This window comes from Podarcis melisellensis (genome assembly GCF_964234715.1).
Source record: "Podarcis melisellensis genome assembly, chromosome: 15".
Lineage (NCBI taxonomy): Eukaryota > Metazoa > Chordata > Lepidosauria > Squamata > Lacertidae > Podarcis > Podarcis melisellensis.
This window is the reverse complement of record NC_138532.1, coordinates 10,300,119-10,327,424: the sequence shown is the minus strand read 5'-3', so window position 1 is coordinate 10,327,424 and position 27,306 is coordinate 10,300,119. Positions and strand designations below refer to the sequence as shown.

The 27,306-nt window shown below is 44.2% G+C and overlaps 1 protein-coding gene across 13 annotated transcripts in view; it reads right to left on the bottom strand.

Moving 5' to 3' along the window:
- CAMK2B (calcium/calmodulin dependent protein kinase II beta) overlaps nucleotides 1-27,306 on the bottom strand; it is a 209,361-nt gene that overhangs the window by 65,601 nt on the left and 116,454 nt on the right. For all 13 annotated transcript variants that reach the window (XM_081890914.1, XM_081890924.1, XM_081890923.1 and 10 more), the window contains exons 6-10: nucleotides 10,839-10,911; nucleotides 3,052-3,154; nucleotides 2,864-2,947; nucleotides 728-822; nucleotides 150-272 (exon numbers count right to left, since the gene is read on the bottom strand). In XM_081890914.1, the coding sequence (XP_081747040.1) occupies nucleotides 150-272; nucleotides 728-822; nucleotides 2,864-2,947; nucleotides 3,052-3,154; nucleotides 10,839-10,911 (478 nt within the window). The remainder of the gene's footprint in view (nucleotides 1-149; nucleotides 273-727; nucleotides 823-2,863; nucleotides 2,948-3,051; nucleotides 3,155-10,838; nucleotides 10,912-27,306) is intronic.

Genomic DNA, 27,306 nt, shown 5'->3' with positions numbered 1-27,306 from the left:
CATTTTTTTGCTACCACACGCAGCCTTAGAAAACCTACTGAGATCTAAGGAAATTAAATAAGGTGACTTCAGAGCCTCTTAACTATTCAGCCCTGAACGAGCGGGTGAATGTTGGTTATCAACAAGACAGGAGCATCAGTGACACTTACACAGACCCATGGATGTTTTAGAGCTTCGTGAGCTGTGATTCTCTTTGCTGGATTGATGGTTAACATCTGGTTTATGAGGTTTTTTGCTTCGGGAGTGACTGTGTCCCACTCAGGAGAAGGAAACTGAGGATTAGAAGGCATTACACGAAGGTTATGGTCAAGGACACATCAGTATCAAAGAAGGAGAACGCTACCACCCAACAGGCTAGCATTTATTTTCAAACCCATAAAGGAGCCAAATGCATCAGGAAGGGTTCCAGGGTTGCCCAGATTCCCCCATATCAAATCGGTCCCATAATCTGGCTTATCTGACCCGTACGAAGGAGTAGGCATGAAGTGTACTTTTTACACAATACGCAATTTGAAAGCATACTGGCTCAGAGGCATCAGAAAGAAATGCAAGAGTTCCTAGCTTCTGTTAGAGGAAACAGCCTTAAAACTAGAGTGCATGTGACTCCTAGCCTGTTGCTCTGCTCCTTTGGTTCCCATCAGATTAATGCCTATGAAGAGGATTGTGCCATGAGGAGCATCATGTCAGTAATGTAATGAAAAACAGAAAGAAAGGAACCACTACTCACATCGTAGGCTCCGGCCTTAATCTGTTGGTACAGCTTGTGCTGATCCTCATCCCAGAAAGGCGGATACCCAACCAATAAGATGTACAGAATAACACCTAGGAGAAAATAGGGGAGAGCATCAAATTTAGAACCAAGTGGACCTAAACCCTGCATTGCATACTCTTACCATTCAGGCACAGTGGAGTAGGAGGAAGGAAAAGTGGAAATATACACATTCCCCCTGTTTGAAAACAAAGTTATACAATCCTGAATCTTCTCATCCTGATGCCCAACCTACAGAGAAGCCTGTGTAGTGGAAGGAAAGGGTGTAGTCCTCAGTTTGGTATGGGCTAGCAATGGTCTCCGAGGTTCTTCAGTGACTGACATCCAGGGCTAGAACAGATGCACTGCTTGCAGAAGGTCCCAGGTACAATCCCTAGCTTCTCCAGACAGACAGCTGGGAAAGGCTCCTGTCTGAAACTCTACAGAGCTGCCACCAGTCAAAAAATAAAAGGGTTGAGCTAAATCTAGGATGAGGAACCCATGCCCCTCCAGTGTGTTGGGACTACAATTCTCATTAACCCTAGCCATTGGCCATGCCAGCTGGGGCTGAAGGAATCCAACAACATCTGGAGGGATACAGTTTATCCATCCTTGAGCTATATGGGCAAATAGCCTGACTTGGCATAAGGCAGTTTCCTAGGTTCAGTTGCATAGTACTTTCAAGGGCGTACAGATGAAGTACATGAGAATCCTTTGGTTGCTACCTTTGTAAGACCTTGCCAGTGCTACAGCAGGAGTCCCTTCAGATGTCCTTTCTATTCTGCATTCATGAGGATTTGTGCTCATGATGCTATCAGGGCGGTCACAATCTATGTAAATACCAATTCTCTGCCTTTGTGCTCCTGGCACCTCTGCATTCCCCAAGTGCAGGTTGAGACTGTCTTGTAAACGTATCCTTCTGAAAGCAAGACTGGCAGCCAACTAATACCTACAAAATAATACCTATAAAATCCGATCGAATACAAATAGGAGGGTTCAATGATGAAAACAACCTTTGTATGCTACCCACCAAGGCCTCTCTGAAGGAAAGACAATGCTTTTAGGCTCTGAGGGCACCACCTTTACAAAAGAAGGGTATTCACATTTAATACAGGATCGTCACATTGGAAAAGGTCTACCCCACCTGTTTACTAGGTTGATCAAGGTTAGGCTACCTCTCTCACTTGCACTGATAGCTGTTACTTCAAAATTAATAGAAAAGTAACGGAGAGAGGGATAAAGAGTGTGTGGAGAAACTCAGCAACCCCAAATTTGAGGTAAAGCAACTGAGATGACTGAGTCATCCAGTGCATTGGTCTTCCACCTGTTGGGTCAGAAAAACCGACTACTGGGTCAGTCAGATTTAAGGTGGGCCACAACAAAAGTACTATAAAGGGAGAAATCAAGAAATGAGATCTCATATGCATGTTTGGGTCAAGGTGTGTCCCACGTCTGAAAAGGCTGAAGACCTTTTCTAGACCATTGGAGCTGCAACGGGTTCACACCAGCAGCATCATCATCATCATCATCACCCCCACCAGATGTCAAAGAGAACAACAACTACCAGACTTTTAGAAGACATCTGAAGGCAGCCCTGTTTAGGGAAGCTTTTAATGTTTGATGTATTACAGTATTTTAATATTTTTTTGGAAGCCGCCCAGAGTGCCTGGGGATGCCCAGCCAGATGGGTGGGGTAAAATAATAAATTATCATCATCATCATTATTAATGGCAAAAAATTAAAGTGACTTCCCTCCTATTGCAGTTTTTAGTAGTTTTGTTGCTTTTAGTACTGTGGTGTTTTATTATGCTGTGAGCCACCCTGACAGTTCTAAAAATGAGGAAGAATATAAATCAAAGTACCTGTTGATAAGAACAAGGAATAAGCAAATGTTTGAGCTAAAGGTGGTCCCAGATCTGAAAATCTATACGCAGAGCTACTTTCTCTAAAGACCCATCTTCTGTAGCTTATCAGTTCCATACTTGTGACAGGCTTTTTCTGGATTGTGCAACCTGAACTGTAGCTGGATGGTACTTTTATTGAGTAACAGGTTATATTGGAAATCCCCATTGAAATGCCATGATTGTACTACCCTGTGGAAGAGCAGAGCCTTACCACATGCCCAGATATCCACAGGTTTGCCATAAGCTTCTTTGCGTAGAACTTCAGGAGAGAGATAGCCAGGAGTGCCTGCAAAGCCTGGAGGGGAAAGCAAAAATTGCCAACATGGGAGTTTGCACAGCTCCTGAGTCAGCAAAGCAAACTGAGAAAGGGGGAAGGGAGCAACTCCATCCGGCACTCACCAAACCAGGCCTGCTGGTCTCCTTGCACCTCAATCGCCAAGCCGAAGTCTGCCAACTTCACCGCTGCTCCTTTGCATTTGCTGGCCAGAAGCAGGTTCTCCGGCTGTCATGGTGACCCAATTTAACACAGGTGCCATTTTTAATTGAGTAATGTAATGGTTTTGGTTTGGTTAAAAGTAAAAAAAGGAGGAAGGAGAGGAGAAAGAAACAGAAAGAAAACAACAACAACAAACAGTTTGCAGAAGCCGATTAGAAACTTGCAATCAATCCACCTCCCCCCAAAAAAGTGAAATATTGAAAAAAGAGACAAGCTATTATATGGAGACACCCCTGTCCCATAGCCAGGATAAGCAGGAGAATATTTTCCAGCAGGGCAGCCTTGTGTGAACTGCTATTGGGAGAGTTGGAAATGTTTACATCATGACTGGCCAGTTCTACTGGTTCCGAGTTTGGTTTTATTATATGTTATATAATGGGCTGTGACCCTGTACATACAGTTGGGAATAAACTCCACTGAGCTGGCATGCAAAGGACTGCATTGTCAGTGGCACAGCATTTCCCCCTGTACTGTACTATGGACTCCTCTTGAGAGGCCATTCTAAACCACAGCACAATGTTTATTGCCAATGGCACTTACCAGGAATTGTGGGGAAATACCCAATAGATTCAGGTGCCCAAGGCTATTGCAAAGGGGAACATAGAAACAGTTTAGTCCCTTTTATTACACACCAGGGTTGACCTCAAGGCCAATCCAGCTGAGTACAGAAAACCAGTTTAGTTTAGTTTTTAATGAGTTTGAGTCAGGAAAGGCAAACTGATCTCTGTGGTTAAATCTGGGACTGCTGAAATGTCCTGTAGATAGAGTCCTACATGCAAACATAGCACTCTTGATTAGAAGAATGCACAGTCTTGCTTCACAGAATAGCAGTGGCTTTCATCCCTCATGGTGTAAAACCGGCCAGCACCAGGCACCTCCTAAAGCAGAGCTTTCCAAACTTCATGTTGGTGACACAGTTTTTAGACATACACCACTTTGTGACGTAGTAGTTCTGTTTTACTAGCAAACTGGAGGGCTGCTCACTCCCTTTCTAGCTCCGGGAGGAGCACAGGGAGCGTTCACACTAACGTGTCATGACACACTGTTTGGAAAGCTCTGTCCTAAAGCCTAGCCTTTTGAACCCCCCCCCCCCAGGGTCCTAATCAATTCCCTTTAAAAAGAAAACAGCAGATACTAAAAAGGTGAAGAGGACTCTAGACACCAGGCACTGCCAAAAACAAGTGACCTGATGATTTGGGATAGAGGTTTTGGCTCCAGGAAAAAAAATCTCTGGGGAAGACTCAGTAGGTATGTTTTGCTCACCATATTTGGGATTGTTAAGAAATCTCCTATCAGGTGAGACTAGCTAGGGATCCTGAGGATGCTTTTCCCTATAGCTTGTAGGTAGCTTTGCCTGCCTGAGTCATCTGCAACCATTTGGCTCTAAGGGCCCCCTGACTGCCATGCCTCTACTTTCTGCTTGCATCGGATTGTGACTGGGGATCTGTAGCTTTGTCTATAAAGGGCTGAACTGCCCTGGAGCAGAGAGTTGCACTAAGTGCTCTTCCATTCTTCCAGTTCTATCTAGTTGCTCCAATTTTGACTGTAGAAGTGCAGATATACCTAATAAAGTTTAAAAAATCAGGTCCAATGAAGCTAAGGAAACATACTGTATCCCAGGCTGCAACGTCAAAAAGGAAAGACAGAGCATATAAATTGTGCTCTTGTTGTTTTCTAGTTTCCAGCTTGTAAACTGACGACAATGCAACAGACAACATTCTATCCACCAAGCATGCACAAGACAGGGCTCCCCTCCATTCCATCCTTTGTGTGGACCTTTTGGCTCCATCTGCTGATATTCATTAAGTTATGCTTTGCGTCACATTTCCTCTGGTATCTCCCAAGATTGTGGTCTAGAGACTTCCAGACAGATCTGCTGGGAACCAGCAGAGACAAAAGAAGTTGCTAGTTAAAATATTCCCTAGGAATCTTTGGCAATGTTACAAACGATACAAGCAGGGAGTGTGCGCTAGCTCTGGCAATGAATTAAGAGAAAAGCCGTGGCTGCCAATATGTGAACATGCATCTTTGTGCAAAGGCCATGCCCTGCACACTGTGCACATTTCTCCTTAATTGCTTTATGAAGAATGCTATAGTGAAGAAACCTTGGGAGAGTAAAAGTAGCCTAGACCCTCCAACTCACACACCCTATGAAAAGCATCAACACAATTTTCAAATGGGAAGCAGTGTGAATTCCTAAGGAGCAATTCCCACTGAATACAATGGGACTTATTTCCCTGTTAACATGCTCACGCTGCCCAACAAATAATCTGACACAACAGCCATCTTTTTTGATTGAGCAACCTGGAAAGAATAATTATAGCTAGGAGGGTCCTGTTGCCTCACTATCCAATCTGATCAAATCCCAAATGGAAGTCTCTCATAAAACTGGAATCTAGAGGTTGACACATTGAGGCTTTTATTTTACTCCAGTTTTCTTTGTCTGTGTGTGAAGACAACACCTTTATTCAAAGACAGTCTTACCCTGGCAATAGTTGTTGATAACTTCCAGGTCCTATCTTCTCAAGATAGTCTATCACTAAAGACGCAGTTCCAGTCATCTTATCACTGAGACACAGCAGATTATTCAATGATACTTCTATAACCTTTGCCTTTACCAATCTGATACCTTCCAGACATTTCAGACTACAATGCCAAACAGCCCCAGCCAACACAGTCTTGTTGGCAGAAGCTGATGGGGATTGTAGTCCAAAATACCTGGAAGGCATTCTGTTGATGAAAGCTCCACTACTGAGCTTGGGTAAGGTACATATTTCCACCAAAGGGACATATTCTCCATCCCAGTGTCACTGTATCTAATCAGTATCACTTCTCATTTTAAGGGTTTCAGCTATACTACTCATCAGTGGGGTCGTATTCAAGCTGCAGTGGCTGCATTAAACCACCTTCCCACCCAAGGGCCTCCAATGCCAAAGCCAAGCTTCAATTAATATGAAGGTCCCAATGACTACAGGGACGCAGGTGGCGCTGTGGGTTAAAGCCTCAGCGCCTAGGACTTGCCGATCGAAAGGTCGGCGGTTCGAATCCCTGCGGCGGGGTGCGCTCCCGCTGCTCGGTCCCAGCGCCTGCCAACCTAGCAGTTCGAAAGCACCTCCGGGTGCAAGTAGATAAATAGGGACCGCTTACCAGTGGGAAGGTAAACGGCGTTTCCGTGTGCGGCTCTGGCTCGCCAGATGCAGCTTTGTCACGCTGGCCACGTGACCCGGAAGTGTCTCCGGACAGCGCTGGCCCCTGGCCTCTTAAGTGAGATGGGCGCACAACCCCAGAGTCTGTCAAGACTGGCCCGTACGGGCAGGGGTACCTTTACCTTTACCTTTACCCAATGACTACTATAAATCCAGCCGCAAGAGACAGCCATAAGGCTCCCTGATGCTATACCACTATTCAGTGTTCAAAACTCCTATTGTTCTAGGCACATTTTGCAACAGGGAATTTCATTAGTGCAAGTAGTTTCTGAGCTTTGGGCCCAGTACTGTGCCTAAGATTTCAGATTAAAACTGCAGAGTGGAAGGAAAGGAGGACCTTTTTCTGCTTCCCCACTTCCAGCTACACTCTGAAGACTGGAAAAGAGACCCTCTTAAGAATATTAGGGGGGTGGGATAGACCATGTGAAAAAGGAACATAATATTTTAGCTGCAGTTCATTAATTTTCAGCTTTGTATTCATATTATATAAAAGTGTGCCTAGACATTCCATTGCCTAGACATTGGTGTGCCTAGACATTCCATTGCCTAGACATTGGTGTACCTAGACATTCCGCCTATAACCTAGGTTTAAGGTGCAATTTGGCACTTAGCTTTCATATCTCAGTTTCTAATACTGCCACTAGTTTCTTGGCCCAATTTACAAGAAATACCAAATTAGATGGATTGATAGATGTAGGAAAGCAATTCTACCATTTATTCTCCAGTAACAAAGAATGCATTCCAGAGGTACCATCTTAGTTGCTATTTTTAACATGATTATCTATTTATACTATTTATCATAGCAATAAAGCACGGCTCTACATGCCAGAAACCAGCACCCTCACAATGATACCAAATAGTTCAATTTGTAAAGACTGGCTCACACAGTATAAGGTAGAGATCATGATACTAAATGGTCTTGGTCCAATGTACCTGGAAGGCTGTCTTCTTTCCTATCAGGCCTGGTTCAGGGTCCTCAGTGCAACTTTATGAAGCAATGTACAGTCAACATTGTGAGCAATGCTCACTGAAACTTCCTACAGGCACTTGTACTGTTGACTACTCAAGTCTGAAAGCAATCAACTGTCAGCTAAGCCCACAAAATCTTCCTTGGCCAAAATTATGATGTCCTCAAGTATTTTTTAGTCTTTACTCATTCGCTTAGCTATTAAGCTAGCTCTTTGCAAAAGGCTAGGAAATAAATTAAGGCATTCAACCAGCACAATTTAAATACATTCACCTACAATTCTAAACACATATAATGTGGCAGCTCCATTATAAAAAGGAGAACTCACCTCTAAGTAAATGTATGTATGTTTTGGGTGACAAGCTTTCTAACGCCACATGCTAGCAGCAAAGGAAATTATCAGCTAAACAGCCATCCAGTTCTTCTTATTTGATACATAGGGATTAGACACCTAAACGGCAGTTTAATGATATACATAGACAGATTCTAGCCTGATTCTCCGCACAGTTTTAACAAATTGCTTTTGATTTTCAGGTTTTACATTTCCAAAGGATGAGCACCCATTGTTTCTTCAGCCCATTAACACTTGGTGTAACCTGCAGTCTTTTTTCAGCAGGCACAATCCAACCTAGTTACCGTAAATGGCATCTCATTCACAAAGGCTTATGGAGAAAGACTGCCTTATTCTATCTGTAAACGTGTATCAGTTGTATGAACACAATGAGTCAGTGAGACTGTGCTTCCTCATATATCAGCATGATGCAATAGCATTTAAATATACACATCTGTAGTCTGCCTTCACCTAAAACAAGTAGCAAAAAAGAAGTATCAAATCTGGATCCAAGGCTTTATTTAACTGCAAATCATCTGATGAACCTCCATCAGTAGTTACACTAAATCAAAGAGACTGTACCCTTTGCAGCAAAGGGCTAGTACAAGAGGAAATCTAATCATATTGTTAGTAATTATTAACCATTTCTCCTACAGCAGTGACAAGGAACCTGTGTCATTTCAATGTCCTGCTGGACTCCAACTCCCACCATCCCTGACTGTTGGCCATGCTGGCTGGGGCTGATGGTAGCTGGAGTCTAACAACATACAGAGGGCCACAGATTCCCCACCCCTGCCTTACAGATTACCATAGATGTGTGTTTATCACCAGTACTGCATTTCAGCCAAGTATTATAGGCAAGAGCCCTGTTCCTTGGAATAACAGGTGCTCAGTTGCAAATTGTACAATCCCATGTGCAAGAACAGGGCAGGCAAGAGGCCCACCCATAACCATAGGACTAGCCCATGCATGAAATTCTGGTTTAATATTTGATGGACTTCATTTCAAAACTGGTTAGAGAAAATATTTATAGTAACCAAGAATCAGAAGATCTTCCACATTGCTGCTACTAACGTAATATCATACACTATTCCCGAGAACATCTTTTCAGCAGCATAACACTTATCAATGGGCCTTCATGCTTAAGTAACATTGTCCAAAGTTCTGGGTACATTTTTTTAATGGACACATAAAAAACAACAACTTGCCTCTGTCAGATGTTAGGTAGTTTCAGGCAAAACATTATTAGGCAATTTTGAAAAGAAAGCCATCTCAAGGAAAGGTCAATGTGCAAATGAGCCAAATAAGAACTGTGTGAATTGGTGAGCCCCAAAACGGTGCATAAAAGAATCAGGCATTGTTTGTGTTAAGCAGAAAGTTAAACTATTAACACATAACTTCTTTAATGTCAAATTTCTGTCCCAAAGCCCAATATGAAAAGTATCAGCAAATACAGTGGAATTGGAGTGAGAGGGGTAGCCCAGGATCTTTCTAGGTGCCAACAGAAACACCACACTACTTTTCAGCAAGTAGCGCCCGAGTACATATTGCACACACAGACACAGAGTTGTTATTGTAAATGTTCCCCATTATCTCATTGCCACTCTAACAAACACAGGCATTGCTGAACCTCAACTGTCCATTACACTCGTCAAAACAGGATCTCTTTATAATACTCCATGGCTCCAGGCCCAGAGTGTTGTAAAGAGACCAGACAGGGAGCGAACAAACAGAGAACAAGAATCCAATACGGTTAAGTCACAGTGAACAAATAATTTGCACACATTTAAACCAGACATAATGCATGCAAACATCTGGAGAGATGTTATATCTGTTTCATCTACTGCTCTTGTTGGAGCCCTTGCCCCAGACACCCACCATGGGAGGAGAAAAAGTTTGGAAATGGTTGAGGGTGGGAGGATGAGTGGCTAAAAGGAAAGCGGAAAAGGGCAGGGAGCAGTTGGGGAACCGAATGAATCATTTATTGAAAAGCATTGCAATTCGGCTGTCCTAGACCCTACCATGTCGCCCTGGACTGCCACCTGACAGCTGCCCAGAAATCAGCTCAGATTAGCTAAAAAATAGTAAGGGATGGGAGAAACACTTCACCATGCAGTAGGTAAACACAAAAATGCTTTCTTTGCAAGGGACTACGTGCCTGCCAATATTATGGGGGCAACCTCAAACAGTCAGGCACAATGAGTGGCATATAACTGGGATTACAGAAGGCTTGGGAGTAAAAGAATTAGGAATGGTTGATACCACTTGCTCAGGCAGAGGTGCTACTGGAATAGAAATGAACAGCCCCAGGTGCATTAATAGACTATTTTAAAGCAAGTGAAGTCCTTTGTTAAGGACAATTCCTTTTGGGTTCCTTCCTGTGCTTCTTGGAGGGAGGGAGCTGCAGGTCGTTTCCCCCCACCCCACGGGGCTGTTCTATAGTGAGCGAAAGAAATCCGTTGTGCCAGCCCGTTGGCTGTCTGAGCTGACAAGGGCTAGCAAGCACTCATGCATGCTACCTCCTTGGACCATTGCAGTCAAAGGCACGTAAACACCTCTCCTAACCCCTAAAATGAGAACCTTCTGAACAAGCCCCGCTCAAAAGTGCTCCACTTGTCTTTTGCCTCTACATTAAGGGTGCAGTTTGTGAGTTTGCCACCGTGTGGCAATAAACTCCGCCTGAATGCTGCCTCCAACCAAGCAACCATCTCTGCAGTGCCACTAATAAAGTTTAGCTCTGCAAAACTGTGGCAAGCACCAACAGCATTATTACAACAGAGCAAAAAGCTGAATAAACAGTGTGTCTGACTCAAACCTTATGACCACGTCTAGAGGGGGTTAAAAAATGGGCAGTTTTCCCTTTGTTAAGATGACAGGTATCACCTGGTGTGCAGAATATTGTTCCCCAATGGTCAGCCATGCCCGGGGAGGAATCACAGCAAAAGCTACAGTACATTTGCAGGTATCATTAAGCTGATTTCTGATTGGGCTGTCACAGGGATGTCCTAATCCATCGTCAAGCAGTACATCACTGCTTTCCATTGGTCTGATTACTAGAGGATCCTGCAACAGGATTTTTAGGAAATTTGGTCTGAACAACTCAGAACTGATCCGCTTCTTTAAAAAAAAAACATGCAAAGATACAAAGACGGACAGACGGACAGAGCAGTGGGGAAGAAAACTCACCTTGAGGTCTCTGTGGACGACCCCCATTTGGTGGCAATGGAGAACAGCCTCCAGGATCTGCTGGATGCAATGACTGCATGCAAACACCAGGGGGCGTGTTAGTTCACGGTGAGTGGTAACAACCACACAGGCTGGTGGGGTGGGGTGGGAATAATGGGGGGAGAAGTAAGGAAAGGGAAAACGGAAGAGGAGAAGAAGGACAAGGAAAGGGAGGAAAGGGAGAATGGAAAATAAAGGAATCTGACTCCCTCTCTGTTCAGGTTCTAATTGCAAAAAGAAGAGAAACCCCAAGTTACAGATACAAACTCTGGGAAAGTGAGACTAGGACTGCAGAATGATGAATTGCCCCTCGCCTCGCTCTGGGAGAGCTAAAATGCAAGGACTCAAGACAGATAGGCAATCTGACAGCCAGGGGACAAGTTACAAAGCAGGTGAAGAAGGGACACCAGAGGTGTCATTGCTGAACTAAAGAAAGGCAAAGGAATGGAACTTCTAAGGAGGGTCACAGGAAGTTTGTCATCTCTGCCCTCAAACTCCCATCACCTTCCACAACCCTGTTCTGGAGCTGCAGGCCACCTATTCAGGTCTGACGTCAGCACTCAACACCTTGGGACCACTGCCAGGAGACCTCCACCCGACAGGGCCTGCCATTGCAAAGGTTTGCCCCGAGTCCTCGTGACTAGGTGCACCAGGGACTCAAGTCTTTATAATTTCATACAGTGTCCCCAACGTAGCATGATTCTTCTGCATTCTGTGAAATTTTAATTTCCACCACCGGCAATGTTTGTGGTCAGAGGCCCACAAGGGCACTTCCATCAATGGCCTCCTCAAATCTGGAGCAGGCTTGGCACCAAATCCACTTACGCTCAAACAGAATTTACCAAAGGTTTCAAATTAGTTTGACTGAGTCGGTTGCTTATATCCTTTGTCAACTCAACGGTGGTCCATGGGCAATTTTAAATATACCTATATTCAAACGTAATGACCAATGTAGCAGTCACTGCTTTTTATTTTCATCTCGCAGAGGCGGCAGAAGTATGTCCAACTAAGGATTATTGTACTTTTTGTGACTTATTACCACATGGCAGGAATGAGAGAAAGCCAAAAAAGCCCAGCCCAATAATGCTATCTGGAACATTAGATGTTCAGTGTATACATTGATGGCTGTCCCTTAAAAAGAAACAAAGAAGTACTTGGAACACCTCTGTGATAATCCTCTTTCCCCATTACATGGCTTGAGAAGATCTCAGGAGTTTGTGAAGCATGATGAATTTTAAAAGATGACCATTCTAAAGCAAGTAGAAGACTTGGTCATGTGCAGGTTTGATTTCATAAATGTGAATGCTCAGGAACAGCAAGAAGTCCAAACATTCACTGAAGGGCTTACTGAAATCTATCCTCTCTCTAATCACACATTTCCATTTTTTAGATGGCATAGCCATGTGCCCTACTTCACATGGGACAACCCTCAACTTGAAGGCGTGTCTGATCCAAGTCTGGTTTAGAGGTAAGAATCAGAAGACAGGAGAGCAAGAAGAGCCCTGAAGTTGCCCGTCAACGGTTAGCACCTGAACAGCAGATTGATCTGGCACATAGACTACCTGGTCACAGTCTTAGGTGAAGATTTACTATATTTCTACTTAAACTGTAGTAATTGCTTCCCAGTTTACATCTATACGTATTAAGTAGCACAGGCAAATGGTATGCAAATCGGTGTCCTTTTTTGGCAATGCATTTCCACTTTCCCCCCTCTCTAATATGCAAATGGCCATCCTAGTACTTTCCTGCCTAGATCCAAGCAGACATTGTGTAACACTCTTGGCCCTGCTAAGGAAGGCAATCAACCAATTATCACCACCGTTAACAATTTCACAAGCAACCATTTAAGCAACACCAGAAGCAGCCGCTTCTAAGGCTTGGCTCACATCTAAGCTCCTCAATTATGCCCCATCTCTACTTGTTCATCAGTATCTCTTCCAGAGATACATTCTCCCAGAGGCCAAAACAGACAAGCATTACTTAACAGCACTCTTCTTGCACTCACCTGCCTTTTAGGGATCCATCACTCCGGCTTGGCTCCAGAGTTTGGCAGGGCCCTGGGCATGTTGCCCTGGGTGTCCCTCCCAACACTCCAGCAGCAGTGGTGTGACAGTCACCAGCCTCCTCCCTTGCTCGTAAGACCGGGGGGGGGGGGGCACCTGCATAAAGGGGGCCTGCAAGGTGTCAACCCAGGTGGCCTTGGTGGGGCACATGGACCCCAGCAAATGAACCATATCCTATACTGCTCTGGAGGGTTCCCTGAACCCTCAGGAACAACTATTTGGGAGGTGCAAGTGGGTTTTTCTGGGGTGGTAGTGGTGAATATTAGATACCCTGACTTGCATCCAAGAGTAAGCACCGTCCACTAATGTGAAACCACCAAATAAACCCACAGTGTTTATAGCCCAAATGCATTTGGAGAGTTTCTTAGAAGTTTGCAGAAATCCTGTTCTATCTGGATGAAGCTCTTAGGTTGCTCTGAGCCCGTGGCAGAGTCTAAGGTAAATCTGAAGAAAACCTCCAGCCTATTTGTAGTCCCTCTTGAATGTGATAAGGCAATAGAGTGAGCTTCACAGATAAGCCAAGGTGCGGTGTGGGGTTACAGCTGGATATCTGAAAGCATAGTTGTAGTGGGAAGTAGGGGGAAGATAGTTAGGCATGATTACCAGTGGCAAATGCTGTCCTCGGACACACATTTGCCAAAACTGTTTCAGCTCTATGGGATGTTCCACACATTATGTAACAGCAAACTTTACATCTTTAGGTGTACACATAAAATATATTGCGTGTCCATCTAAAAATGAAGCAGTCCCAGTTTAGGGTAATCCATGTGTGATATGGGTCCCTGATAATAAGTGATTATTCCCTCCTGCACATCGCTAATGTACTGAAAATGATTATCCCTAAAGAACTGAATGAACAAGCTGATCTCAGGAGAGTGTCCTTGAATCCTGTTGACCTTCAACACAGTGTAAAGCTCATCTGTCTCCACAGAATTCTGACACAGAAAGAGAGTGATCACCCAATGGACAAGAAAAGATCATTTTAAGAATAAAATGGATAATGCCAATGCTATACCTCATAGCTTTCATTATGCACATAGATAAATTTATCTACATCACTGACTACTGCAACAAAGAGTGCATTTAAAATTGGGGCATCGCTTAAGTCAGCATTGGGGAACCTGTGGACCTCCAGATGTTGCTTGACTGCAACTCCCATAATCCCTGATCATAGGCCATGTTGGCTGGGGTTGATGAGAGCTGAAGCTCAGAATCATCTTGGAGGTCATAGGTTCCTCATCCATGCTGTAAGATATGAATTATTTACCTGCCCTACAGAAGGAATAGTACTGTCATATTTGGGTAAGGGCATTAAAAATCTGGGTTCCAATTCCTTTCAGTCTACAAATGAAAGAACTAATTTTGTTTCGTATCCTAAGCTGCAGACGCCAATTGGATTGCCACTAATAAAAATGGAATCCAAACGAAGAAAATTAAGTTCTACAGCTTGCCGTCTGAAACATGAGCAACTCCTACATGGATCAGGCCCGACAACCCTGCTTTTGTGTGGGAAATGATGGGTCCCTTTAAGGCATTTGCTCATTGTACCCTTAACATATTGCTGCTAGAGTTGTGCATGACAAGAGTTCCTGGCTCATTCTTAAAGAATCTGGTTTTGCCCTATATGCAACACACTTTCATACTGCGCACTGATCAGTTCTGAATAAGTTACTCCTTGTTAGAGGTGTGCAGATGTCACATGAACAAACTATTTTAATTCAATATTATCCTACCAGCACCTCCTATCCTCCCAAAAACAATATGGCAGAAGAGGGCAGTTTCATTTGACCTCATTTGTATGTGTTAATTCATAAATCTGTTACTATTTCAGCACCGATTTGTGATTTTAAAAAAATATCTACACAAAAATCCACACAAAAATGCATATTTAAATAAATGTTTTTGGAAAGAAACCTAATAAAATTCACGTTTCTAAACATATTTTCTCTCTAAATACACATTTCAAAATTTATTTAATTTTTTTTGAGCCAGCAACTGCATCACTACGTAGAGATGTATGACATCTAAAGGATAACTACATTCTGATCAGCACATTATTAGTTCAGGAACTGTGGATCAAGTCAGTTCACAGCACAATTCACACAAAACTAATTCCTTAAGTACCCTAATATCTAGACTCAACCGACATTGCTCCTGTTAGCAAGACCTGGTGATAAGTTGTATTTTATTGACTCCAAATCTTAACAGCCGTTATTCCTAAGACAAGAAAAGACCTTGTAAGCAGTTGACTAATATAGCTGAAAAGTCTTTCCCAAACCCCTACTGCCAGGCCCAGGACCCTTTTATGGCTGCCAAAACTTCAACACATTGATAGGCCCTAACACTGCCAACAAGTGCCCTAAATCTGTGAGCTACTATTTTACATTTCCCACAACACCCCTGGCACAAAATTGCTCTGAAACACTATGGGAAACTTAAAATGGCAGTGCACTGCCACTGCTAAAGACCGCCAAACATGAGGCAGCCCTCCAACTATAAGGCCATTTGTCCTTTATTTGAAGTGCTGTCTTATCCAAGTCTTGTTTAAAGGTAAAGAATCGTAAGAAGGAAGGAGAGCAGAAGGGACCTTGGAGTTGCCTATCAAAAGGTCATCTGGACAACAGTCTGAGCAGGTTACTGATCACTCATTGTCTGTTCCCTTTTGGTCGGATGTACAGTATTTTCTATTCATTGGAAGTTATAGGATTTTGCATCTATACCAAAATTTGCACGTATAGATATAAATTAGCATGTGCGCATTTTGTGCATATTGGCATCTATTTTTCTGGTGCTGTGTTTCCTTTTCGTTTGGTGTTGTGTACTTGGACACCTCAACCAGCTGGAAAGTTGCTCAGAACTCCCTCGATACTAGAGTTGAACCCTACCTACTGGAAATGTCACTGCATATGGACAGGATTTTTTCCTGAATAGTGGAAAAAGTGGGTACATACTCTCTCTCCACCATGCATTCAACATACATGTGAAGTAAGCACTCCATACAGAGACCTGAGTTCACAGTGACTTGGGGCGGCCGCCAAGACCACATAACACCGGTCTTGAAAGACCAACATTGGCTCCCAGTACGTTTCCGTGCACAAGTCAAAGTGTTGGTGTTGACCTTTAAAGCCCTAAACGGCCTCGGCCCAGTATACCTGAAGGAGCGTCTCCAACCCCATCGTTCTGCCCGGACAGTGAGGTCCAGCACCAAGGGCCTTCTGGCGGTTCCCTCATTGCGAGAAGCAAAGCTACAGGGAACCAGGCAGAGGGCCTTCTTGGTAGTGGCGCCCACCCTGTGGAACGCCCTCCCATGAGATGTCAAAGAGATAAACAACTACCTGACATTCTGAAGACATCTTAAGGCAGCCCTGTTCAGGGAAGTTTTTAATGTATGACATATTAGTGTATTTTTGGTCTTTGTGGAAGCCGCCCCAAGTGCCTGGGGAAACCCAGCCAGATAGGCGGGGTACAAATAATAAATTATTATTATTATTATTATTATTATTATTATTATTATTATTTGCAGCAATTTATCTGTCTTGAATTTGAGGGGGTGGGCAGCCACATCCATTGGGCCTCCACAAGGAGAATTTGGCTGACATTATCACCCGGTGTGCATTTAGGTGGAGGACATATATCTACCAATAAAATGACCAGTAAAGTCCCCAGAGACACAGCTGTGACGAGGGACACTAATCTGTAGGCTTTCAAACTGCATGGTGATAAATCTTATGGTAGCTGCCTCAAAAGCCACACAATATACAAGATGTACCTTGTCCAGAGAAAATGGAGATCAGCTCATGAATGGCCTTCTTGGTGTCACCACTTCTTCCAGTTATAAATATGTATTAAAATACACCCCCCCCTTCACCCCACAAGCATTCTTTGAAAGAAAATAGCCAACCTTTTATCGCTTTCTGAGCACCAAGATTCTGAACACAGTTCAGAGTAGGAAAAGGGTGCTAATGCATTTTGCACTTTCTGCTCCTTCAAAACATTTTTCCCCCTTGTTGGGTTTAAGTGTTGTTTTTATTTATCTTAGGCTGCTTTGTGTGGTTTCATGCTGATTTTACACTATGGTAATTTTGTGCTGGTTCAGCCTTTCTATTGACTGATTCAGTTGCTAATTTGATTGTATAGTTATTTCAATCTGTTATCACCTAGAGGATGTGGTTAATTGGGCAATATATAAATGCCAAAATAAATAAATAACTGGGGTCACTTTTCCAAATCAGCCTGCTTACACGTCCAAATCTTCTTTAGAGGCCTTCTTCCAGGTGCCCAGATACCTAAGGTGAAATGTGTGGAAATGTTGGAGCAAGTCTTCTCACTGGGGATGCCCCAGGGATGGTACGAAGTTCACCTGGTACATGCTTTCTTAACATTTCAGTGTTACACAAACCCCTTAAAAAAAACACACCTTTTCCAGGTCTTTTAATACATTTACTCCCTTTAAAATTAGTTTCAAACTGCTTTTACATGCTTGTTCTATTTCTTATGTGATTTCAATGCTGTTATGTTTTATTGATTGCATTTATATTTTACTGTGTTGAAAGCCTTGCTGGAGGGGTGGAGAACTGAATGGTGGGCTATCATTTTCTAATCTAAATAAATAATCCACATTAAGTGCTCTTGGATGTCCATCATTTGGCTAGGTCCTGAGAGCAACACTGACATCACATTTACTTCCTACGATGAGGAAGGCACACTAGGGTGGCCACATGTCTTATTTTACAAGAGATAGTATTTGAAGATGTCCTCTTAGGGATGAAGAACCTTAAGAAAGGAGAAGAGCAGACACCTTCCAAAAGTTAGAAACAAGACAGCAGGAACAGAGGCCACCTGCTCACAGTCATCACCACTAAGGCAAAAAGTATTATATTTCATTTTTAATTGTAGGAAATATTTCCAAATTTGCACCTATCTATATAAAGGGACGTGGGTGGCGCTGTACCACAGAGCCTAGGACTTGCCATTCAGAAGGTTGGCGGTTCGAATCCTTGCGACAGGATGAGCTCCCGTTGCTTGCTCCCTGCTCCTGCCAACCTAGCAGTTCAAAAGCACGTCAAAGTGCAAGTAGATAAATAGGTACCACTCCGGCGGGAAGGTAAATGGCATTTCCGTGAGCTGCTCTGGTTCGCCAGAAGCGGCTTAGTCATGCTGGCCACACGACCCGGAAGCTGTACGCCAGCTCCCTTGGTCAATAAAGCGAGATGAGTGCTGCAACCCCAGAGTCGGCCACGACTGGACCTAATGGTCAGGGGCCCCTTTACCTTTATATAAATTAGCATATGGCACTTTTATGAAAACATGCCTTTTGTCGATGTATGTGGTCATTCCAAGGCAAATGCTTGTGCTCTACCATGCCTTCCCCTTTCCGAGGAGGACACATCATTCCAGCCTTCTTCCTTCCTCTTCCATGTAGCAGAAATATTGCGCTGCCTCAAACCTGGCAAAAACTCTGGGTGGCTGAACCAGCCAGTGCTAGTTGCCTGCCTGCTTTCTCCAGACCAAGACTGAGGGCTCTGTCCCTTCTCATTAGTATTTTTAAGGTATCCTGGTTCAGCTGCTCCTGTTGCCAAGCTGTTGTCTTGGTTGCTAACGCTTATGCATGTGCTAGCCTAGAATCTAATTGGTTATTTGGACATGCTCACTTTCTCTCCCTCACCCTCTCCCTGAAAGTGAAATTGGTGATGGATCAGGTGCCAGGTGAGAAAGGTAATGGGCTCTAAATAAGAAAGAACATTTTCTGTGCTGGGGTTTTTAGGGTTGCAGAGGAATAGAGTCTAACCAAAGGAGAGCCCAAGGATAATTATGTGATGCAAGAGCAATGGAATAGAAGGAGCAGTAAGATCCTCGTCACTGGGGAAGTGCAACCCTATGGGTTTTGGGAGAATTAAAAAAATGACATGTAATGCAGTGGGTTTTTCTATCCTTTGGGGTTCTTTTAGTGAATATATTTTAATCAGCTTCACTGGCATCTCTGGGAGTTGAGTGGTTTATTATTGTATTGCACTGAAAGTCCAACTTCTGCTGCACTGGAATGCAATGCAGAGATGGGTAAATCATTCTGGTTAGATAAATCCGTCCTAACTGGATACCTTAAAAAGGTTAAGGTACCCCTGCCCGTACAGGCCAGTCGTGACCGACTCTAGGGTTGTGCGCTCATCTCGCTCTATAGGCCGTGAGCCGGCGCCGTCCGAGGACACTTCCAGGTCACGTGGCCAGCGTGGCGAAGCTGATCTGGCGAGCCAGCACCAGCGCAGCACACGGAAACGCCGTTTACCTTCCCGCTATAAAGCGGTTCCTATTTATCTACTTGCACTTAAGAGTGCTTTCGAACTGCTAGGTGGGCAGGAGCTGGGACCGAAAGACGGGAGCTCACCCCGCCGCGGGAATTCGAACCGCCGACCATACGATCAGCAAGTCCTAGGCACTGAGGTTTTACCCACAGCGCCACCTGCGTCCCCTTAACTGGATACCTTAGGAGGAACTATAGCTCAGTCATAGAGCACATAGTTTAGTTCTCAGCACCTCTAGCTAAAAAAAATGGCATGAGATCTTGGAGCTTCTGCCAGCCAGAGTAGGCTATACTGGGGTAGATGGGCCATGGTTTGACTACAAAGCAGCCTCATGTGTTCATGTGCACATGAAATGTACTATAGCAGAAGTAGCCAATATGGTGCACTACAGATGTTGGACTCCCATCAGCCTGAGCCAGCATAGCCAATGAAGTTCAACAACATCTGGAGGACACCATGTTGGCTAGCCCTGGACTGACAGTCTACAACTGTGGCTAATAACTGAGTTAATTCAGAGGGTTAGCATCTTTAACAAACTACAGTTCTCAGGATTCTTGGGGGAAGCTGTGACTGTTAAAGTGGAATGAGAGTGCTTCAGATATATGGTGTGGGGATGTGACCTAAGACTCCTAGAGATTAATGTCCAACAAATGCACCTTTTAAATATAAGCATGGTGCCTATTTTTCTGGTGTGTATAGGCTGCTGGAGTGTACCTAAATCTGGACCTTTGTTGCCCATCAATGAGTACTGTCTTCATTTGTTTGGAATTGGATTGGATGACTTTGCTAGTTCTGAAGATACCTAGGCTCCTGGAAGCCATCTGCAATTTAAAATATGTCTATTTCAAGCTTCTTGGATTCAACACTTAAAAAATAAAAGTTCTTTCTAGACTGTAAAGCAGAATATTTTGAAGGTAACATTTGGAAATATCTTTGCTAATGCATGCCAGTTGACACACACCTACACACACCCAACTGACATGGCATTTTGCTTGCTCACAAAAATGCTACAATTACCTTGATCGGAAATTAAACTCTCTCAGGTGTTGGAAAGTATGGAGAGAAACATAAGAGAGTGCCCAGAGTTGTGCCAAGCCCCCCCCCCCCGGAAAAAAACAGGTAGTGTTATAGCTCCGTAACAGAGCCCATGCTATGCATGCAGAAGATTCCAGGTTCATTCCCTGGCATCTCCATATATAATGTGGAAAGGCCTGTCTGAAACTCTGGGGAGCCACTGCCATTCAGTGTAGGTTATATTCCACATTATATATGGAGATGCCAGGGAATGAACCTGGAATATTCTGCATGCATAGCATGGGCTCTGTTACTGAGCTATAACACTACCTGTTTTTTTCCGGGGGGAGGGGGGCTGGCTTGGCACAACTCTGGACACTCCTCTTACCCAGAAAGGATCTCCTATTCTATTCTCAAATAGCATGATAACATATGGGAAGAGCCTACTGGCCCAAACCATCTAGCCCAGCATCCTGTTCGCACATTAGCCAACCAGATGCCTACAGGAAACCCAAAGCAGGATGTGATCAAAACAGCCCTCTCCCCAGCAACTGGTATTCAGAGGTAAACTGCCTCTGACAGTGGAATCACTGTGGATTGTAGCCAGTGATTAGCCCTTTCCTTCCTTAATTTGTCTAACCCTCTTTTAATGCCATCCAAATTGCTGGCCACTGGTACTTCTTGTGGGAGCGAATGCCACAGTTTTAAGTACAAACTTTCTTTTGTCTGTTCCGAATCTTCCAGTATTCAGCTTCACTGGAGTTCTAGCGTTATGGAAAAGAAAAACTTCTCTCTTTCCGCTTTCTCCATAACAAACGTAATTTTATGCACTTCTATTGTGTCTCCTTACCTTCCTTCTAAAATGAAAAGCCCCAAATGTTGCAACCTTTCTTCGCAAAGGAGTCACGCCATACCCTTAACCATTTTGGTTTCTCCCTTTTCTGAAGCTTTTATCCTTTTTGAATTGAGGCAACCAGAACTGTCCATGGTATAACAAGTGTGAGCGCACTACAGATTTTTCTAATGCCGTTATGATATTGGTGACCTACTAGGGACTAACCTGTGGAACTCCCTGCCTGTAGAGGTTTGGCAGAAATAATTTGCGTCTTCTTTTAGATTTATCCTAAAAACAGTGTTATTCACACAGGCCCTCGCAATGTGAAATTCTTTTTACCAACCAGTATTTACTGATGTTTTTACTGATTTTCCCCCTGATGTTTTTGTTGTACTTGTTGCAATTTTGTATGCTGCGTGCAACCTTGCATTTTTTAGGGAAGTGCAGCTTATAAATATTTAAATAAATAACAACTAATTTTTTAACAATCGCCATTTCTTTTCTAATGATCCATAGAATAGAATTTGCCTTCCCACCAGCACCTACCCCGCTGCCCCACACTGTCTTAAGTAGATCAGGCCAAGTGAACTTCCAGAACCACCGTGAAGCTGATGGGTGTCAAATGATGCTGCCCTCGTCTGATCTGTATTAATAGGGACCTGCATGCAACTCTTGTCTGCGGAGGCAAAAGGCCCTTCAATGTCAACTGTGGGCTCCAAAAGGGAAGGAGGAAAAGTACTCCTTTAGGAAACTATAGAGCACGGTATGGCCATGATCCAGAAATAGCCCTGTCCTTTTCCCAGGGCCAACTTGGCAGCAGTCACCTGTGCACTGTGAAGAGGCTGCCAGCTTCAATGTGCTCAAAGAGCTCTGGAGTTTTGCCCAACACATGTGATAATCTCTCCCCCGAGGGGGTGTCTCTGGTGACTACAGGAGACTCACTCTTATTACCACGAGGATACTTCTTTAGCTTCAGCACTTGAGGCTCCAGCTTCAGTTACCGAAATGCTATTGCTGGCCTCGGTTCATCCAATTATTGTCTTGCCAGCATGATGACAGGACATACTTGCTTGCTAAAATAAGCCAGATGACAGTCAAAGGGTGTGTGCCTGACAAGCTTTGTCCCTTAATGCTATGTCTGGGGCATGCTACTTTTGAAAGGAAGGGGAGGGGGAGATAGCCAACAAAACCCCACTTGGCTTAGAAATGGAACTGACACAAAAATACAGCCATCCGGGAGGGGAAACAAAAAACCAAGGGCTTATTCACATGCCACTGCAGCAAGTCAAAGATCAATATGTTTCTTGTTTGCCTCCTCCCCCATCCCCTGCTAATTGTGTATTTAATGCCAACTGTTGTCTAGGGGGATGTCAGGAGCATGGACATGATATGGTTACTGCCTGGAGGTTTTGCAACCTTGCTCCAAGCCAAAATGTATTCTCTATTTTAAAAACTAAACAGCATCTTTCCACCACAAAATCCCCAATCCTGCATATTGCACAACACAGAAATAGGGAACCTGTGGCTTTCTGGATGCTGTTGGACTCCAACTACTATCAAGCCCAGCCAGCATGGCCAATGGATATGGATGATGGGAGCTGCAGTCCAACAACATCTGGATGGCCCACACATTCCCCAAAGTTGCTTTAAAAGTATAGAGAAAAATTAAGGCTTAAAAGCCTTCCACTCTGGCTGAAAATCCACATAGGACACATATTCATAACCATGGTTTACCGTGGAATTACGGAGGGTTCCCCACCTTGCACCTCTAATACAAAACCTCCCACTGTTCTGGGATGAAACGAGTGAAGGAAGGGAGATCTGAAAGTGATATCTCTGGGTAGTGGGACTGTACAGAACACCTAAGCATCCTAATACTGCCATGAGCCAAACTGCCTATAATAGGAAGCAAGGAGGTACTGCTAAGTTCACAAGCAGAGCCATTTCCCACCTACCGAGCTCACAAAAATGTCAAGGGTGTGCCTATCTCCTTACACCATCTCCTACTGTGTCTCAACTCTGGATTACTGCCAAAGCCAGATCATAAGTAGGGCACTGAGCCTTAAGCCTCATTGACTCCTAAAAACCCTACAGGCAGTTGCATCATAGGTTCATCCAACCAGACCGTTTCTGTTATCAATCGCTCTCAAACAACATGGCTGGTGCTTTGCCCATTTCCTTCCTAGAAAAAGTAAGTGATGCCCACCTTTTGAACCAAAACCCAGGAGATGTGTTCCCTGAGAAGATGTAGTTCTCACAAAACAGCAGATAAGACCCTAAAGTCTTCTTCCAAATGCTACAACTTCAGACTTTGGGTGAATGTGGTATGTGCTGGAATGTTGCTCCATACACAAAAATCCCGTACACACAGAAAACTAAAGGCAGAGGGAAGGCTAGGCTAAGAACCCTTCTTCCAGACATGCAAGTTTTCTACATGCATGGATTTTTATTTTTATGCATGGAGGCACATGCAGTGATGCTACACTCTCCATCGCTAGGAGTAGCTACATGCCCCAAACTGCTGGCACTGATGGCTGTGCACCACACTCCCTAAACTGTATGACTTCTGATCTCCAAGGCAACATGCAAATGCTTTGGCCCAAAAAAGTAAATGGGACAAGAGTTGGGAAGGAGGGGTTCCGGTAAACAAGATAAAAGATGCAGATCAGGAAAAAGAGAGAGGGAGAAGAGGGAGGGAAGGAGAGAGAAGGAGAGAGAGAGAGAGAGAGAGAGAGAGAGAGAGAGAGAGAGAGAGAGAGAACGCGCACACAAGCACGAGTGGGAAGACATGGGAGAGATGGAATGATGAATGCTATAGAATCAAGCCAATTGCTTTAGTTCCCCCCATTATGGACAATAACTGTCAGTGCCAGGATCACTGGAACCAGGTGGTTCATGTGGGCCTGGGTGTTTCCTTGTGTGGAAGGTCTCAGGGTCCCCAACCAGTCTCACTGGAGTTCTGCGTTGATGAGAAGGATTTTGTCATGCAAGTTCGGGCAGGGAAGAAACCAACTCTGAATAACTGCCCTCCCCATACGCCAAAAATAAAAGGAACCTGGCAGGGCAGAATGCCAGACCTGACCAGATTCAATCTATTATGGCAGCGCCTACGCTCCCCACCCAACATTCTGAGAGGGTGAAAGGCATATATATACTGACCTTCAGGTCCCTATGCACAATGGCATAGTGGTGAATGTAAGTTACGCTTTCTAATATCTGATGGATACAGTGACTGCAAAACAAAACGGGAAGGGAGGGAGGGAGGGAGGAAGGAAGACAGGAGGCAGGTTGGGAAAGGGGCAGACAATGGGGATCAGGAGGAGAGAAGTGGAGAAATCATACGCAGAAGAAAGGCAGGAAAGGTGTAAGAAGAAGAAGAGAGCACAGGAAGGTTATAGAAAGGGAGTGAGCAAAAGAAGACGACAACCAAAATATGCATGGCAGGAAACAAAATCCAGAGATTAAAAGGGGGGAAAGGGGAGGGGAAAGATCCACAGCAACAGACAGATGGACAGACAGAAAGGGACAGGGGGCAGGGTGGATATGGGGGACAAGAGAAGGAGAGAAACAATGTTGTGAAAGCTCAGAGACCACAGGGGGTTATCACAAGATGTGTGCAGATGGCTGTTAATAGCACCAGAAACTATGTGCAGTCAGGATCTGAGAATGGAGAGCAGTGCCAAAGGGAGCCTCTCCCACCCACCCCCTCCAAAACAGATCACTTGGGGCTACAGAAGTCGTGTATATAAAAGTAGTTTTGAAAGACAGCAAAGGAACCCCTTGAGGCTGGCATGGAAAAATAGAGAGAGGGTTATATCTATGGGTGTGGATAGGTACTGTGTGAAAGGCCATTGCTCACGACCTGCAAGCCTGACCGCTGTGAACCTCTTGGATCTGGGCAAACTGTCTGGCCTAGGAAATGTAGCACCACGCTCAGTGTGCAGAAAATATTCCAGGAAAGGCAGATTCCTTTACCCCAGGATACTCCGCCTGCTCAGTATAAGAAGCTAGTGAGAAAAACTGCATAGCCCAAGACAGTCCTGTGCTAGATATGAGGACTAACATGGGATGATATAACTGGCACCTTTGCAGACAGTGGGGACAGGAATAACTCAAAGTAGCTCATTTGATCCCCCAACCTTACTGCTGCATGGGCATGACCAAGAGTGGGGAACTCGGACCCTCAGGGTGAATGTGGCCCTCCATGGCTCTCTACCTGGCCCTTAAGGACTCTCTCTAGGCCACACCTGCCCCAGCCACATAAGCAGTTTAGTCCTGCTGGCCACATGACCCAGAAAGCAGTCTGTGGACAAACGCCAGCTCCCTCGGCCTACAAGTGAGATGAGCGCCGCAACGCCATAGATGCCTTTGACTGGAGTGAACTGCCCAAGGGTCCTTTACCTTTACCTTTTATAGCTGCTACCAATATGCTTTTATGCCTGTCAAGTAAACCTCTGCACTTGACTGAATCTTTATGGCATCCATGAGTGTTTATTGCCTACTGCGTGTGTACCTTCAACCCCAAAGACGCTTCCAAGGAAGGAGCTGTGTTGAGATGTAACTCTGCTGAGTACAGATACTGTCACACATGGGCAGCGAAAGTGATGCTGGACCCAATCCTTCTAAATCATCCATCAGGTTGATGGATTGATCCAACACACTTTCCCTACTTGTGATTTCCAGCAACTGGCACTCAAAGGTACTGCCTCTGATTGTGGAGGTAGAACACAGCCATCAAGACTAGTAGCTGTTGACAGTGAAGCCACTGTGGACTATAGTAATTGATTAGTCTTATCCTTCATTAAGTTGTCTAATCCTCTTTTAAAGCTCTGTAAGTTAGTAGCCATCGCGACTTCTTGTGGGAATGAATTCCATAGCTATCTGCTGTGTTAAAAAGTGCTTTCTTTGTCTATCCTCAATCTCCCAACATTCAGCTTCATTGGATGTGCCAAAGTTCTGCTGTTAATCTATAATTTTATACATCTCCGCATAGCGTGTACCACACTTCAGTTCTACCCCGTCCGCTGGATCTCAAACAATTTAGGCTTCCAAGGCTCAGTTTAGCGGCCCACTCAACATTCATGGACTCCACTATTTGCAGTTTGCTTGTGCCAGCAAGCTTGCACACTGATTGATGTGTGTTCCCATTCAAATACACTAAAATGAAAAGGGGAACGTCAAAAGTCCTATCAGTTGGAAAAAGGAGAAGATCATACTATTGAAAAGAATTGTGAACTGCTAGTTATGCGTATAGCCAGATTTAAAAAAACACAATCTTCTAACCATTGGCCATGTTGACTGGGGTTGGTTGAGTCCACCAACATCTGGATGGCCACAGGTTCCCCAGTCCTGGGCTAAGGTAACAACAAAGATGCAAGGAGTTTTTATAAATGGTTTGTCCAAACTATTATTAGTTCTGCACTGGACCTTCTGCACACAGGCAGATTATATATATTCACAACCTGAAACCTACCTTCAGTATTTTGAATAAAATGGTTGGGCTTCATTCTTGATCTGAAAGAGCGATCTCAGAGCTGGGATCAAGGGTCCCCAACAGCTGGTTCTTTAGACACCCTTCCACAAGGAAGTAGGGAAAAGAGGGACAGAACCATTGCTGGTAATTCTCCTCTTAGCTCTTTTCAATCACCATAGCTTACAAGTGGCTGCTTTAGTCAGTCTTTTGAAACAGCTAGTAAGTTCTGGAAAACTGCACTTCCTAGTTATGACCAGGGAAGTGTTTAATATTTCAGAGTACATCTGTGTTTCAAGGAGAGGGAATACCCCTGGTAGTCACAGGTCACTAAATATGGCCAGGAATTACAGGAAGGAATGCATGCATATAAATGCATGCATATAAATCTGTTTCAGCTGTGAGCTGTGCATTTGGAATTTGATTGTGGAAGGGTGTCTAAAGAACCAGCTTTAAATGCTGTAAACTGACTTAGACAGGGGGTGGGGGCGGCTCTATATGAAAAAGTGGGATTAGAAATCTCTAAAACAAATAAATGAAATAAGGAGGCAGGACAGATAAAAATAACTTGCTTTGCAGAAATGTTATGTTAGTTGCTATCTGATTATTTCTTTAATACCATTTTCTGTCCTACAGGATCAACTAGGTCATTGGAAATTAAAATGGACTCTAATCACGACTGGATTCTGGCACACTTACATGGGAATAAGCTCCATTGAAAACAGAGGCTCTTACCTCTGAGTGCTGA